The sequence below is a fragment of the Dama dama genome, chromosome 9 (assembly GCF_033118175.1).
Source record: "Dama dama isolate Ldn47 chromosome 9, ASM3311817v1, whole genome shotgun sequence".
NCBI lineage: Eukaryota > Metazoa > Chordata > Mammalia > Artiodactyla > Cervidae > Dama > Dama dama.
This window is the reverse complement of record NC_083689.1, coordinates 15,872,702-15,889,947: the sequence shown is the minus strand read 5'-3', so window position 1 is coordinate 15,889,947 and position 17,246 is coordinate 15,872,702. Positions and strand designations below refer to the sequence as shown.

General features: G+C 49.1%; 1 protein-coding gene across 1 annotated transcript in view; it reads right to left on the bottom strand.

Annotated features, from left to right (window-relative positions):
• CACNA1A (calcium voltage-gated channel subunit alpha1 A) overlaps window positions 1-17,246 on the bottom strand; it is a 249,988-nt gene that overhangs the window by 76,049 nt on the left and 156,693 nt on the right. Inside the window, exons 12-19 of the mRNA XM_061150133.1 lie at window positions 16,973-17,085; window positions 15,657-15,769; window positions 15,378-15,509; window positions 15,007-15,079; window positions 12,630-12,747; window positions 12,424-12,491; window positions 8,836-8,942; window positions 6,240-7,052 (exon numbers count right to left, since the gene is read on the bottom strand). Coding sequence (XP_061006116.1) covers window positions 6,240-7,052; window positions 8,836-8,942; window positions 12,424-12,491; window positions 12,630-12,747; window positions 15,007-15,079; window positions 15,378-15,509; window positions 15,657-15,769; window positions 16,973-17,085 — 1,537 coding nt within the window. The remainder of the gene's footprint in view (window positions 1-6,239; window positions 7,053-8,835; window positions 8,943-12,423; window positions 12,492-12,629; window positions 12,748-15,006; window positions 15,080-15,377; window positions 15,510-15,656; window positions 15,770-16,972; window positions 17,086-17,246) is intronic.

Here is a 17,246-nt window from a genome sequence, read left to right as displayed (position 1 = left end):
CACCAGGGAAGTTCCCCGTACCCATCTTCTGGACAGAGGGTCTTTGCAGATGTAATTACGGATCTTGAGATCATCAGGGATGAGGGTGAACCCTAAATCTAATGGCAAGCATCCTTAGAAGACAAGGGGAGAAACACACAGAGAGGAGAGGACAGCGTGAAGATGAAGTCAGAGACTGGAGTGATCCTTCTATCAGCCAAGGGATCGCAAATACCGAGGACTGCCAGCCGCCCTGGGAAACTGACGCTGATCCCTGGACACTGAGCATCAGCTCTGATGGTGTGGATTAAATGAAATAAATCTTAAACCAATATTTCCTCAACCTCTTCCACAGCCCACAAAGAGGTTGCTAATGCTAATCCCCTCCTGGTACCTTTTTAGAAGTTGTGCATCAGTTGAAAAGCTGGTTGGGGATATTTCCTCATCATTTTATGTATTGTTTTAAGTAGAGCTCTACCCAAAAGCAGGCTCAGTGAAGTTATCATTTCAAAGAGAATCTGAATCCTTTGGTCACCACCTAGAGAGACTGTACTAAATAACACGGCAGCTGAGACCACAGCGTGCCTTTTGCTAAAGGGACAGCCTCATGCTTGGGACCAAGAGCCCCTTGTTCAGATGAAGGGGCATCTGAGGGTCTTTGTTTTCCCTTGTTTTTGTTCTTCTTTGGCTCTGTTTGCCATGGAGTTTTAACAAGCTCAGCCTGCAGAGGCCTAATATCAGTCTCCAGGATGTTTTATTTCCAAGTGTCTCCAAGGAGAACTCAAAAGGGGCAGAAACTTTGAAGTCAGGCCCCTTCCCCCTTCCCTCTTGGGGATCTGCCATCATCTGCCTGGAATAGGCAGCTGATTGCATGACGCCCGCATCCCGTTGCCAGCTAATCACTTCAGCATCTGGTTGCTAAGGATTACGGACAGCTTGCCTGGGGCATACTCAAGTCCCTAGATCCAGAGGATGGATGGTCCTGCTTCCTTGTGCTCTCCTGTCCTTAGGACGTGCACCTATTAACTCATGGAATCCCCACGACAGCCACTATGAGATGCTGCTATTAGGAGTAGGCTCATTTTACAGATGAGGAAGATGAAGCCCAGAGAGGTAAAGGCATGGTGTTACCCAGCTGTGAAAAGGCTGGGCTGGACTCTGGTCCTACAGCTCTTAAGCTACAGAACCATTCAGTGAAGACCACAGGAGCAATGGATGACTTGGGGTGCATGGGATAGAGGTGCTGAGGAGACTGGCCAAAGCAAATTGGGGATACTATAAGAATCAGTATTAAAAGACGGAGCCCCTCCTTTCACCCCATCCCATGAAGGATCAACTGTGAGGCTCAGAAGTCCAGTCTCTCTCTTCTCGCTCCTTTTGGGAAGTAGGTTGTCATGGTGATGGGAGCAGGTGGAACTAGTATGCAAATAGCTGAGATATTAATTCTCGGGTGGTACAGGTCTTGGCAAAATGTCCTCTGGCTCAGCCAAATCAAGCAGGAGGCACTGCCTGGTGATCAGGGAGTGGTGGATGCCCTGCAATCCACAGATTTTTGCAGCGATTTAGAGAAAGATCCGTTTGCATTTTGGTGGTCCTGGGGTGATACTGGGCTCAGCTGCCTGGTACGAGGAATCGGGGGCCAGCAACTGTTTAATCATACAAAATAGAATGTGCTCCACTCACTTTTCACTGGGGTAAGCCAGTTAAAGTTTCAGGGGAGGGGGACATTTAAAGCTGAAGGGTTAGAGATGAAAGTAGAAATGTAGGGGTGGGGGGAAGGCTGGGGCAACAGAAAGAAAACAATTGTACTTATTGTCAATGCTCTAGAGAATCAAAAACACAGCATGTCTGGGGAAAGACTAAGGAATGACAAGAGCAGAAATGTATGAGGCAGGACTGTTGGGGTCACTGGCTTTGTCATAATATAGAACTGAAATGTCTCTTTAGTATGCTATGTCCTTGAATAAAATTTTATCTTCGCCACTCTTATTTTTTTTGGTCATGCCATGTGGCCTGTGGGATAATATTAGCTAAGATCGTTGAGACCTTATTCTCTACCACGCATTGTTCTAAATGCTATATGTGGATTTTTTTTTTTTTTTTGGCTGCACTGCATGGCATATGGAATCTTAGTTCCCTTGATCAGGGATGGAACCCGTGCCCCCTGTAGTGGAAGCGTGGAGTCTAAACCACTGGACCACCAGGCAAGTCCCTCTTTTTTTTTTTCCTTCAAGCAGATGAATGGCTTTTCCTTTTTTTTTTTTTTTTTCCTCTTTAAAAGTGCCTAAATCTTTATGAAGTTTTATTTCTAGTGAGCATTAGAACCTTTTTTATCAGCCAAATGAATAACGCCTCTCCTGGCCAGGGCATTTGACACATCTATTAATAAAGAAGTGAGCAGAGTCCTCCCGGTGTGGATTTGGGGGTAGACGTGGGGAAGTACTTTGGAGAGAAGGGGGAGCAAGGGCCACATGTGGGGCCTTCAGGAAAGCTGGGTTCTTATCACACTTCTACTATCGGCCAGTTGCCCTCTTCGGGAACATCTTTCCCTCCCTGGGCCTCAGTTTCCCCATCTGTAAAAAGAGGCAGTTTGAGTGGACAATCTAAAGGCTATGGATTTAAAGTTGGCTTTTATGTCAATTGATGCAAGCGTCTTAATAGTAATGACAATATAACAATAGAAAGAGCTAAAAGTTATTGAATGCTTATTACTAGTGCTACTACTAAAAACAGTTAACATTTGAGTATTGAATAATCATATTCATACTAATAAGAGCTAATATTTCCTGAACACGGATTATAAGCCAGGCACTATTTAAAGCATTTTACACGTATTAACTCATTTGAACTTTATATCCATGCTAGGAGGTAGGTACCATTTTTAAAATATAATTTGTTTATTCCACAAGGCATGTGGAATCTCAGTTCCCTGACCAGAGATCGAACTCTCACCCCCAGCAGTGGAAGCACAGAGTCTTAACCACTGGACCACGAGAGAAGTCCCAGTGGGTACCATTCTTATCCCCATTTTACAGATGAGGAAATGGAGGCCCAGAGAGGGGAAGTAACATGCTGAAAGTCATACAGCTAGCAAGCAATGGGGCAGGAGTGTGACCTCTTGGCTCCAGGGCCCTTGCCCTTCACCACCAGACTGTGTTGCCTTTCTATCCTTGTCATTCTGCCTCCTTCAACGATAGGAGGAGGTATAAATATAAGGACAATAACAACAGGAATATTAGTCATATTAATAGCACCAGTGATCCATTGGTTCTTAATATGGTGTGTATGTGCTCACTCGTGTCTTGACTCTTTGTGACCTCATGGACTGTGGCCTGCCAGGCTCCTCTGTCCATGGAATTTTCTGGGCAAGAATAGTGGACAGGTTGCCACTTCCTTCTCCAGGTTTTAGTCATGGAGTCCTGTGCTAGACTTTATTCCACCTAAATCCCCCTCAGGGGCCTCCCCTTTCCCGGGGAGGTCTCAAGATTCTACTGACCTATTATTGTCCCTTCAATTTCTTCCACTCTTTCCTTACCTTCCAAACTGCAAACTTGCCTCCTTCTGTTCTATCTTGGGGACTTTGCATATATTGTCCTTAGCCTAGAACACTATTCCCTTCTGGGAAACAATGGATTTTCAGAGGGCTGTTGTGGAGCTATGTGGCGAACTAACACCATAATAATTAGGGGGCACTGTGAGCATTTAGGAAATGGGAGGCAGGTGTATAAACATTTTACCATGTGCAAGGCAGTCTCACTGGGGAAGAATTATTCTTTTTCCTTCACGACTTTCTAATGTCCCTCACATAGGTGAAAGATCTGCTTGTAATGATCTGAACCTTTAGGTTTTTTTTAAATTCATTTGTTTATTTGGCTGCCAGATCTCAGTTGAGGCATGTGGGATCTTTAGTTGTGGTATGCGAACTCTCAGTTGCAGCATGTGGGATCTAGTTCCCCCACAAGGGAGCGAACCCAGGCCCCCTGCATTGGGAGCACAGTCTTAGCCACTGGACCCTGGACCACCAGGAAGTCCTTGAGCGTTTAGTTTTAACCTAAGTCTGTTTTACAGATCAGCATAAAGTTTTTTTTTTTTTTTGGCCACACTGTGTGGCATGGGGGAATCTTAGTTCCCTGACCGGGGATGGAACCTCTTCCCCCTGCAGTGGAAACTTGGGTTCTCAATCACTGAACCGCCAGGGAAGTCCTGTTGCATGTTTTAAATACTCATTGCATCTTCCTGGAATGCAAGTATTAAACAAACTGAAGGAAGAGTAGACTAAGTCACACGGAACTTCACCATTTTGGAACATCTCAACACTGATGGTAACTCCCTCATGTCATCTGAATTGTTGGCACCCTGAGGCAGCTGACATTTGCACCTATCGCATTCATGGTGATTCTGTGCATAGGTGCCTGCATCAGAACTGCTTCACTCTGGGGGACTTCCCTGGCAGTCCAGTGGTTAAGAATCCGCCTTCTAATGCAGGGGATGTGGGTTCCATCTCTGGTTGAGGAACTAAGATCTTATGTGCCATGGGGCAACTGAGCCGGTGCGTGGCAACTACTGAACCCAAGCACTCTGGAGCCCGTGTGCCACAACTAGCGAGAAGCCGGCTAACTGCAACAGAATATTCCCCTCCACCATCACCCCTGCCCTGACCACAGCCAAATAAATAGAAGGTGGTGGTTTAGTCACGAAGCTGAGTCCAATTGTTTGGGAACCCATGAACTGTAGTCCATCAGGGTTCTCTGTCCAGGGGATTTCCCAGGCAAGAACACTGGAGTGGGTTGCCATTTCCTCCTCCAGGGGATCTTCCCCATCTAGGGATCGAACCTGGGTCTCCTGCACTGCAGGCAGATTCTTTACCAACCAAGCCACCAGGCAAGCCCAAATAAATAAATATGAAGAAAAGAAAAAGAATTGCTTCATTCAGTTCTCTAGAGTCTCATTATTCAAAGTGTGGTCCCCCAACCAGCACTGACTTCTTAGAAATGCAGACTCTCAGGCTGAATCTGAGACCTACTTATTTAGAATCTGTATTTTCACGAGATCCCTGGGGATTCTTGTACACATTTAATTTTGAGAAGTACTAGCTTAGTATATATGGAGTATAACAGAAGTGTTTAAACACATTATTAAAAACCAATATGGTGCTGACATATGTAAATTAAATCATTATGCTATACTCCTTACACTTATACCATTAAAGTGAAAGTCTCAGTGAATTCTCCAGGCAAAAATACTGGAGTGGGTTGCCATTCCCTTCTCCAGGGGAATCTTCCTGACCCAGGGATAGAACTTGGGTCTCCCACACTGCAGGCAGATTCTTTACCATCTGAGCCACCAGGGAAACCCAACACTTAAACCATGCTGCCTGACAATTATATCTCAACAAAACTTGAGAAAAAGAAGAATACCTAATGTTGAAAAAATAAAACATAAAAATTTAGAAAAACCTTTTTTCTCTTTGAAAAAGAAAAGAAATAACCAAGATGATGTCCTAGTGGCAGGTGACAGAAAAGAAGAGGATGCTAATTAGTAAAAGATCATTGGCTGTTTCAACATTTAAGTTTTTGGGTTCCTCAATGTACAATCACTGTAGGATCTTCTAGGTAGTGTTATGGAACATTTTATAAAAAAAAAAAAAAGGGTGTCATTTCTGATTGGGTGAGGTTCTGGCTTGGGAGATGCCTCCAAAAGCCTTGAACCTTGCTCTTCCTTCAATTCTGACCCAGAGTGGCTTTTCAACAACCGTTTTCTGCCACCCCAGCAGAATAATTTAAAGTGAAAAAATGATTGACTCAGTAACAGCTAAAAGGATCTAAATTTCCCAAGCACTTATTAAGTGTGAGTTGCTTTCAGGCCCTTTGCATCTACTACATCATTTGATTCCCACAATGACTCAATTAGATACCACTATCTCCATTTTACAGATTGAGAAAACTGAGGCTCAGAGACGTGGAGTCCCTTGGACACAGCAAGCATATGGAAGACCCATACCATTCTGGAGGAAAGTTTTTGTAGTTTCCCTGATACAAGGGCGGGACAGTTTGCAGCTTCTGGTGCCAGATGACCTGGGTTCAAGGCCACTTATTAGATGGGTGACTTTGGACAAGTCAGCTCTGTCAGTTTCCCCATCTGTGAAATGGGCTATGACAATGCCATCTATATTTGTGGGTTGACGAGAAGCTGAAATGAAGGGCTCAGGAGAGTGTCAGATAGCTAGCAGACACGCCTTGGTTTTCACCGCTTCCACTTACTTCCTCCTGCGGTGTCTGCGCTCCTTGTCCTCCCGGCGCATGTCCGCGTCGTACGCCGGGGGAGGGCCATGCCGGTGCCGCCGCCTGCGCTCGCCGCCGCCGTCTGGGCCCTCGCTCTCGCCCTCGCCGCCCCGGGCCGGCCGGCTGCCCTCGCGGTGCCGGGACCTCCGATCCGCCTTGTCCTCCGGGCCCTCGTCGCCCGGCCTGCGGTGCGCCCGGTGCCGGCGGGGCTCTCCGTCGGCCCCGGTGCGCGGGGACCCGCTGCGGCTCTCGCGGCTGCCCGCTTGCCGGTGCGCGTGCCTCCGGTGCGGGTCGCCCGCCTTGCCCCGCTCCGCCTCGCCCTCCCAGAACCCCGGCTGCTCCAGGCCGCCCTCCCGGGCGTGGTGGTCCGACTCGCGGCCGTAAGGCCCCTCCCGGCTCAGCTCGGCCTCCTGGCTACCCGCCCAGGGCCTCCGGGTGTCCAGGCCCGCGGAGCTGCTGGGGTCCCGGGCCCGGTCGTGGTAGCGGGCCTGTTTCCTGAGGAAGTCCTCGGCTCGCTGCTGCCCGAGGCGCTGGTCCACCGTGGGCTCGGCCGCCCGGCTCTTGTTGGTGTTGTTGTTACGGTTCTCCTGGGGGTCGACCACCAGCGGCCGGTCCAGGTGGGTCTTCATGTCGGGCCGCAGGTGGCGGGCGTAGGCGGCCTTCCAGCGCTCGTCCGGGTCCATCTCGTTGTAGAGCGCCTCCCGGCTGGCCAGAAGGTTCTGCTTCCTCATCTCGCTTGTCCGCTGCTCCCACACCGACTTGGCGGGCTTCTGGTTCTTCTGCTGCTCCTTCCTGCAAGGAAATTGCGCCGGGGTTATGGAACTGCTGGGCGTCGCGGCCTGCAAGGACCACTCAGGCCAACAGAAGTGTGGGCCCAGGTGGACATCTCAGCTCAGTAGGTATTTCCACCTTGGTGTGTGTCTTGCTCCAAGTGGGCATTTTCACCCAGATACCTGTCTCAGCCCAGTGGGCATCTTGACCCAGGTAGGCAGGCCCAGACAGACATCTTGACCTAAAGTGGGCATCTCTGCCCAGGTGGGTATAACGGCCCAGTGGGCATCTCCACCTATGTTGATACCTTGGCCCAGAAAGGCATGTTGACCTGGGTGGGGGGAGGCCTCTTGGCCCAGGTGGGATATCTTGACTTGGCTGGGTATCTCCACCCAACTAGGTGTTTTAACGTGTGTGGACAACTCAACCTGGCTGGTTATCTCAGCCTTACAGGAGTCTCAGCCTAGGTGGGCATCTTGGACCAGTAAGGTATCCTGGCCTAGCTGGGCATTTCGTCTAATGGGGGTCTCAGTCAGGTGTATGTTCATCGACTGACCTCTCTATTCCTCTTCAAGTTGTAGCACATGGCCCCTGGGGGCCGTCCTGATGTTCAGAATACTTTTAACCTCTGAGACAGCCAAAGCCTGACCTGCAGCAGGTTCTGGAAGCCCTCGCGTAGGCACTTGGGAGTCTTCAGACAGTGCCTGTCTATGCAGTGGTGAAAAACACCAGTGGGATTGTTGCTGGGGGTGCCAACTGAAGCCGTCAAACACTCAGATTTTTTCAGGCATTCTGTGTGTATCTATATTTGTATACAGACCATCACCTCCTATGGGCTTCCGTGTCTGAGCATGTATCTCCCTGTGTTCCCCTTTCACAGCCACCTCCTTGCATTTTGGGAAAGAAAGCCCCCTCTACATTGTCCCATGATGCACTGTCCCACAGTGTTGCAAAGTTCCGGGACTACCCAACAAAGGCACAATTCAGAATATTGGTGTATCAGTGTTAATGAATCTTTCTCTAATCAAAACACCCTAGCTCTCACCACCTTACGACCTCTGATCCACCAGCAAATTCTGTCCACTCTTACCTTCACGATCTGTCTAAAGTTCAGCTATACCCATCACCGCTCTGGCACCACCCCAGTCCATTCCTTACTATCTCTTTTGCAGGGAACAATGCAATGCAGTCCTTTTCAACCTAGTCTCCTGCCCTTGCTCCCCTGATAGCACGTAGAGGGCACCTGAGTCCCTATTCCTCCTCGAGAACTGTCCATGTGTCTCCCCTGGCTCAGAACAAAATTCTCAGTCTTCCCCATTGCCCAAGAGGCCCTACACGATCTGTTCATCACCTTCTGCCCATACCTCCTGCCGCTTCCCCACCCCCACTCACTCTACTTTAGTTACATGGGCTTCTTTCATGTACCCTAACCACACTTGCATGTTCCTGCCTCAGGGCCTTTGTACATGCTGTTCCCACTGCCTGAGATGAGCTCCTCCCTCACCTTCTTCAGGCTTTGTCACCTGAGACCGTCCTTGACAATTTCACTTAAATCATAACACTCACCACTCCTAGCCCTCCCTATACACCTCAACCTCTTGTTAATGCTGTATTTCCAGCAACAGTGTCTGGCACATAGTATGTGCTTATTAACTATTTCTTGACTGAAAGTGGGTGGGAGGGCAGAAGTACTTTTTCCTAAGGCTCAACCCAGTCAGGGACTGCTCCCTGCCCCCAAATCCTTGACGGGGAGGGTGCAGAGGCTGAGGAGTCCAGAGAGCATCTCAGGGCTGGCGGCACTTACACAGCTATGGACATGTTGGCTGCAGACAGAGGACTCACTTCTGCCACCTCTTTGGCTTTCTGGAGGGCGAGTTTCTGGTTGGCAGCCTCTTCTTCTTCTTGTTCATCCTAAAAGGCACACAGGAACCCTGCTCACAAACTATGAACTGGGCCTGAGGGCCTCATCTCTGACCCTACTGTTAACCAGGGGCATCATTTGAGATCTTTACAAACAAGTCTGGCTTGGGTGTCAACCAATCAGAGCTGAGGCCCCCTAATCGGAATGTATACTCATTGGTTAAGTGTACTGCTATCCCCTTCATGTCCAGGCTTGATATCCAGCTCATTCTGAACCCCATTTTAACACACAGAAGAAAAGGAAAGGAAAAAGACTGCCTTCCCTTCCCACAATGGAGATTTTTCTGCAACTCTGTCTCAGTGAGCTGGAAATTAGTGCAAAGATTTTCCTATCATTCTACTTCCTGGGTCATTTAAGCTCTCTGAACCAAGACTTTAAATAAAATACCAACAAGCCCCCACGTGCAGAAAAATCTGGCGCCCACAGCCCATCCCATGCACTGCCAACAGCCTCCAGAAGGGGAATCAGGAGAGGAACTTAGATTCTCAGCCGGTTAGGTTCAGAGAGGAGGAGGATGGGGGAAGATGTTTTATAAAATACATACAGAAAAAGACGTTTTGGGGCTTTAAATCCTTCTTCAGCCTTCATGCAGGGCCTCATTCGTAAAACAGAAAAGCCAACAAAGAAAAAGCAAAGAAAAAGCAACGAGAAAGAAATGGGCAGAGACAAACCCGCCAATAAGCAAGATCATGCGGTGGCAGGGTGCCTCTCCTGCTGCGCTGGGATCTCTGGGGCAAGAAGCAACCTTACCACCTCGGAAATGGTCAGATCAGGACACTCTGTGTCAATGACAACACAGGGCTGGGACTCGACTGGCCACCCCACTCTCCCAAGTCCACCCCTCTTCCTGGCAATCACATCCAAGCATTTCTCAGAGCTGAGTCCCTGGACCACCTGCCTCGAATACACTGCAAATGCACAAATGCAGATTCCCAGGCCTCCTGAAGAACCTGGCCTGGGCCCCAGCATCTGCGTTTTTAACAAGCTCCCAGGTGAGTCTGAAACATGCTCAAGTGTAAGCTGCACTGCATGTGGTTAGAAGCACAAGTTCTGGATCCACCTGGGTTCAAATAGCAGCTCCTCCACTTTCTGCTTACCTTGGACAAAGTCTTTCTTTGTACCTCACAATCTTCATCTAAAATTTCAACTCTCCTCGACTTCTCTACTTCATATTTCTCCTTAGCACTTATCACTAGCTGACAAGTTTCTTTCTTGTCTATCTCTTCTGCTAGAATATCAACGAAGGCAGAGATTTGTCTGTTTTATTCCTGGCTATTTCCCTGGCCCCTAGACCAGGCCCTGTTCACAGCAGGTGCTCAATAAATGCTTTTCAATGAGTAACAGAATCTGTAAAATGGGGCTCAGAGAATTTGCCTATGAGGTTTTCTGTGAGGGCTAAATGAGATAAAAACCTATCTAACAACAAGGTCCTATGATGTAGCACAGGGAACTGTAGTTAATACCTTCTAATAAACTATAATAAAAATATGAAAAATAATGTACGTTTGTAACTGAATCACTTTGCTATACACCAGAAGCTAATACATTATAAATCAAATATACCTCAATAAAAAAAAAATAACCACATCAGGGGCTGAGTGGGGTCCCTGCCACATTTTAAATGCCCAAGAAATGCTTGTGGAATAAATGAAGTAAAGAATGAGGGTCTGGAGGACATTTCACAGGAGATGAGCTTTCTTCCTCCCTTTTCCCACCCTCCTGGGGGTACCCCCTCCCCCACGACAGCCCTTGGAACCTAGATGAGATCATGGTTGAAATCAGCCCCTGGAACAGTGACGCCAGTCAGCCCCATGGTGGCCAGGACTGTGGCCGTATGCTTGGGGGTGGCAGAGATTTCCGTTTTCCTCCAGTCAGGGCTGGGCCTGGGAAACTCTCTCTCCCTCCTGCCATGGCTGGCAGATGGACGGTTGGCAAAGTCTTCTCAGTTCAGTTCAGTTCCCTGAATATGGCCTGTGTACCTTAAGGCATGGGGGATGGGGCGGTGAAGCTGAGGCAGGCCCCAGGCCTGGCCCTCCTGAATGGTTCTGCATATGTTCTCTTAATGGGATAGGGCTGCAGGTGAAAGACTTAGGCTAGACCACGACTACCTCCTAACATGCCTTTGTTCCAGACATCTTCCCCTCAAACTGCAAAAAGGTGCTCGGCTTCCCTTGTGCAGTGCACTACCTGTTCAACCGTTCCTAGCAGCCCTGCTCGTCGGCAATCCCAAGGGCATAAGCTGTGTTCCTGAAAGCAATGTTGCCTTCTCTGTGCCTAGCTGAGGTGGACCTGAATCCCAGTGAGTACAGGGCTGTCCTAAGGGCATTTGGCATAAGATTTTGCCCAAATAATCCAATACCACTGACCATGAATGAAACCTGGGCTTCTTCACATGGACAGTTCATACTCCCACACCCCAAATTCCTTTCTGATTTCATTTCCTGTGCTCTGCCCTTTGAGGGATCACATCTCTGCTCTTTCAGTTCCTAGCTATGTGGCAAGGTCCTGGCCTTTCTGGGCCTCAGTTTTCCCATCTGCAAAATGGGGATAACAGTTACTCCCTATCTCTTATGCTTTCTGGTGTCTGTCATACAAGAGGGGCCATCACATTTCCTTTGGTTGTTGTTAATTTTTATTTTGATCATTACCTGCTCAGCTGGGGCTCAAATGAAAGTTGGCAAGATGTGTGGGTAAAGAACTCAGACTCTGGAACTTGCCAAGTCTGGGTTTGAATCCCAGCCTTCCCTTTCCCAGCTCTCTAAAACGAAGAGCTATAGCTCCGGATCTCTGGTCATGCAAAGTGACTTACAAATGCTCCCTTTATTGATCACTTCCTGTATGCCCCAAATTATGCTGAGCTCCTGACATGTATAGCATGATGCTGTCATCATCCCCTCTGGGGTCCATGATTCTGCCTTTCTGAACCTCAGTTCCCTCTTCTGCCAAAGGGAAATAACAGTTACGCCCGGAACCATGAGCATCATATAACTCTTCACTGCTGCCACTCTGTGGTGGAGTGCAGCCAGTTCCCAAGCTCACGGGGACGCACACTGAGCCTCGGAACCTTGTCTGGGTTACCTCCATCTGTCCCCTCCTTGCGGGTTTAGGGTGGTAACAGTGCCTGCTAGCCTGGAGGCTGCTGCATTCCTTGGAAGTCCCTCGACACTGCCCACTCCCTATGAACGGGCACTCTGGTGGAGTTTGCCATCTGTTTCCTGCAGCCACCCTGCTGCCTTAACCACCCCCCCACCTCCGCCCTCCTTTGCTGGAGAAGCCATTTGCTCAGGGACAGGCTGTTTTGGGGGTGGGGGAGGAGGTGCCTTTCTCCCTGGCGCAGTGCCGCCAGGACAAAGGTTGTGACCCCAGCTCCTCTCCTCCACCCCACCCCAGCCCACCCCCCGCTTGGCGCGGTCCTGATCTGCCATGAGCAGGCGGTAACTTTGCAGAATAACATTCTCCCACCAGCTCCACCTTGGTGAGCTCCTGGGCATTGGCCAGATTATCCACCGCAATGGCCAAGAACACGTTCAGGAGGGTGTCTGCAAACGCTGGAGTCAGGGAAAGCATCGCCACATGAACCCTGGTATCTGGGGCTCCTGAACCCCTCCCCCTGTGCTTCCCCTGCTCCCCCTGAGGCCCCGGGCTCATCACCCCCCCCCAACCCCGCCAGAGGATACAGTTCCCGAAGAGCGTCAGCACGATGAAGTAGATGGAGAACACCATGCCGCCTTGCACGCCCCCCTGAGACTTGATGCCGTCATACATGACCTCGTTCCAGTCTTCGCCCGTCAGGATCTGAAAGGGGAGGGAGAAACACACAGCCAACCCCCCCTCAACCTTGGGCCCCTCAGAGATGCAGCTGTGGAGCAGGAACCTGCCGTGTGGGCCCTTTCTCGGTCCTTGTCTCTGGGTGGGGACGGTCTTGGCTGTTTGCAAGAGGAAAGGGCTGTCCTTGCATGGAGGAGCTCTCAGCCTATCCCAGCAAAAAGTGACCCTGGAAGAGGAGTTTCAGATCTTTCTGGTTTTCTCTGATGTGATAGGGAGATAATGCTATAGGCTGAGTAGTATATATTGAGGCTCTAAACCCTCATGTGATATTATTTGGAGATGGGAGGGAATTAGGATTAGCTGAAGACATGATGGTAGAGCCCTCATGAGGGGATTGTACGCTCAGTCGTGTCCAACTCTTTGTAACTCCATGGACTACAGCCTGCCAGGTTCCTCTGTCCATGGGATTTTCCAGGCAAGAATACTGGAGTGGGTTGCCATGCCCTTCTCCAGGGGATCTTCCCGGCCCAGGGAGAGAACACAGATCTCCTGCATTGGCAGGCGGGTTCTTTACCACTACTGCCACAAATGAGGGGATTAGTGCCTTTATAAGAAAAGACACCAGAGAACTTGGTCTCTCTCTGCCTCTCTGTCTCCCTCTCTCCCCGTGCTGTGTGTGAGAGAAGTGAGAAGGCGGTCGTCTGCAAGCCAGAAAGAGAGTCCTCACCAGGAATCAACCCTGGATGCACCCTGATCTGCCTCCAGCCTTCAGAACTGTGAGACATAAATTTCTCATGCTATATATCCACGGTACTTCTGGACTGCTGTATCTGGGGGTGGGGATGGTGGTGGTACAGGTGATGAGAGGAAGCCTCAGGTAAAGAGATTCAAGTGCTGGCAAACAGACATGATGCTGATGTGTATGGGAAGGGCTAAAGGGATTTGTACGCAGGATCTACACGGTTGTTAAAAAAATATCCAGCTTCCCTCCTCTGCGTTATTTCCATGAAAGTGATAAAAAGTGAGAGTGTTAATTGCTCAGTCAAGTCCAACGCTCTGCGACCCCATGGACTGGAGCCTGCCAGGCTCCTCTGTCCATGGAATTCTCCAGGCAAGAGTACTGGAGTGGGTTGCCATTCCCTTCTCCAGGGGATCTTCCTCACCCAGGCATTGAACCTGGGTCTCTCCTGCACTGCAGGCAGATTCTTTACCATCTGAGCCACCAGGGAAGCCCCATTATTTCCATGAGGATAGAGTAAATATGAAAGAACTCCAAAGGTGTTAATCCATTAATGTAGGGTTTTTCAGTCCTGGCACTGCTGGCATTTGGGAACCTCCTCTTGTCCCGTGCACTGTAGGGTATTAAGCAGCATCCTTGGCCTCTACCCATTAGATGCCAGTTACACCCCCATGCCCCATTTGCGATAATCCAAAAATGTTTCCAGATACTTCTAGGTGTCCCTGGGGGACAAAATCCCTCTTGGGCAACAATCCCTGTGCTGAAGACATGTGGGGTGATTACCACTATCAACAATCATTTATGTAAAGGCTCAGAATTTCATGGATGATTTCCCTTTCCAACCCCCTGTCTACAGGTCTCATTCAGAAGTTCCCCTTCCCCCAGGAGAAGAGAGGAGTGAAGTCACATTTCCCCATAAACTTTCTGTTCCCTAATGAGACAGAACCCACATGGAACTGCTCTGGAAGTCCCAGCTTGGCCAGTTCTAAACCTTGGGTGCATGTGCCTACATGGGTGCAGAAGTTGGTTTGGCGGGACCACCCACGGTCAATCTGTTTGCTTTGGAATATGGAATTGGGGTGTCTTCCAGTCACGGGAAAGATGGTGTATTATCCATGTCTATTATTTTCTATATCCTGATGCTTTGACATATGGGAGGGGTCTTGCTGACCCTGGGGGGAGTCAGGACTAGCTAATTATTAGAGTTAGTAAACAGCTTGCCTGTGAATGTAGTTTAAAAAATGAAAACCAACCAATTCAGAGCCCACACTCCAAACCATCTCCACTACTAGGCTCTTACACTTAGGCCAATATCCTACTGTTGGAATTAGCCCAGGGTCAGGTTCCATACAACTCAAGACAGCTCCAGAGTCTGCTGAAATTATTCAAACTAGCCAATCCTAAGCCTGATTAACCTGCCTTACCCATTTCTTCCTGCGGAAGAGCCACAATAAAGGCTCCTGCCCACATTTCCTGTCCCCCTCCTAATGAACCCTGTTTGCTTCTCCACAGGGCCCTGCATTCAGGGGACTGGGTGAAGGTTGTACCTGAAAAACTGTCATTATTGCTGCTGGAAAAGTGTCGAAGTTGGTAGGAGGAGTCCCTTCATCGAAATTAAACCTGTGGAGAGGGCACAAACATTTCACGTTGGTCCCACCCTAGGGGTGCAAGGGCTTGGTTCAGTATCTTGTTTCCAGGGCAACATCTCCAGCATCTCTGTTTCCCCTAGAAGGACATGCTGAGGGGTACCCAGGGCCCCGCCCATCTGGGGAATGCACTGGGCATCATCCAGGCCATGAGGAAGGCAGACTGTGATGCAGGTGGGCCCGGGTCTCTGGATCACTGAGCAAGGTAAGGGTGGGAGGCCCTGGGCTGGACCCCAGGGAAGCAGAAGTCAGAGAAGCTGCCGAGCACTCACTGGCCGCCGAAGAGCTGCATTCCCAGAAGGGCAAAGACGACGATGAACAGGAAAAGGAGGAACAACAGGCTGATGATGGATTTCATGGAGTTGAGAAGAGAGACGACCAGGTTCCTGAGAGATGCCCAGTACCTGCCAAGAGAGGCCAGGGTTGGGGTATGGGGTTCAGGCTGGGGCCAGGGTGGCGGCAGCTGAGCCCATCTTCCCAACATGGGAAGGAGGTGGCCCCACCCTGACCCCCATCCCCACGTTGGGATGCCAGGGAACCTGAAGACTTACTTTGTGACTTTGAAAATACGCAATAACCTGAGGGCTCGTAACACACTGATTCCAAAGGATGTGCCGGGTTTTATGACGGCCCAGATGACCTCAAAGATACTCCCGATGATGACCTAGAACAGAGGATCCGAGTCTTGTGTCCATGCTCCTTGCAAATGTGCCCTGGGTCTGGACCTTGCAGGAACGCAGTCCAACTACCCCCAAATGAAATCATAGTGAGGGTCTTAAATGTCTCTTATCCCTTCTCTTTTTTAACTTATTAACATGAGTGCAAAGAATTCCTGAAACATATAATTACAAAGTGAATGCCCATGCAATCACCATCTATGTCGAGAAATAGGGCATGTCAGCACCCTGAAAGCCTCTGGGGAACCCTAGACACAGCCAACACCCTGAATTTATAATAACTATTTCCTTCCATTAAAAAATTGAGGTGAAATTCACACAACAGAAAATTAACCAGAATGGTTCATTTAAAATAATGCACGATTCACTGGCATTTAGCATGTTCACAGTGTATAACCATCACCCTTCTCTAGTTTTGAAACATCTCCATCGCCCCCAAAGGAAACCCCAGACCCATGAGCAGTCACTCCCCAGCCCCCTCTTCCCAGCCCCTGGCAACCACCAATCTACTTTCTGACTCTGGAGATTTGCCTGTTCTGGATATAAATGGAATTATGTAATATGTGACCTTTTATGTCTGGCTTCTTTGACTTATGTTTTCGAGGTCTTTGCCTTAAAGTATTCAAGGATCCTCTGTAATCCATATAGCTTAGTTGTGTCCGTCTGAACTTCCCTAGGCAGAATCATGCTATATGGACTAGTTTTGCCACTGTCTGCCTCCTTCTGTGCAATATCGTGTGGCTGACGGGTGTGGCTGCTGTTGGCTGCCTCTCGTTGGTGCAGAGAATTGCATTATTTATATACAACTTATTTATCCACCCTACGGCAAAGGGAGATTTGGGTCATTTGGTTTGGTACTAACGAAGCCACTCAAGGCATTGTTGTATGTGTCTCTTAGGTGTCCACATAAGTTTCTCTAGAGTGAATCCCCAGAAGTGGATTCGCCAGGTCATCCCTTACTTTCCAAAATGAGTCCGTAAATTTCCCCTCCCGCTGGCAGTGGTTGGGGAGGGTTCTGGGAGCTCTGTATCCTCATCAAAGTTGGGGATTATCCTCTGATTCCTTTTGCACTCAGCAGAATCTGTCATACCCAGGCATGACCCTACTTCTCTCTCTCCTGTGTCCGCAGGTATCAGCCATTCTAACCATTTCAGCTGGGGAATGAACTCCTTAGAAACCAGAGCACTTACCCCACAATCAAAACAGTTGAAGGAAGAGTGGAAGTAAGGCCGCGTCCCAAGCCCGTACATTTTTATAAACATTTCGGACATAAAGAGTCCTAAGAAAATGAATTCTGCATAGTCTAGAAAGGGAGGGGGGAAAACAGAGAGGAGATTAGATTTGTGGAGGGAGCGTCCAGGCGGCTCTGACATTTCTATTAACTGAAATCTTGGCTGGTGGGTTCCTGGGTGCTTACTATGCTTTTTTAAAAATTAACTAAGAAAATTTAAAATTGAAGTATAG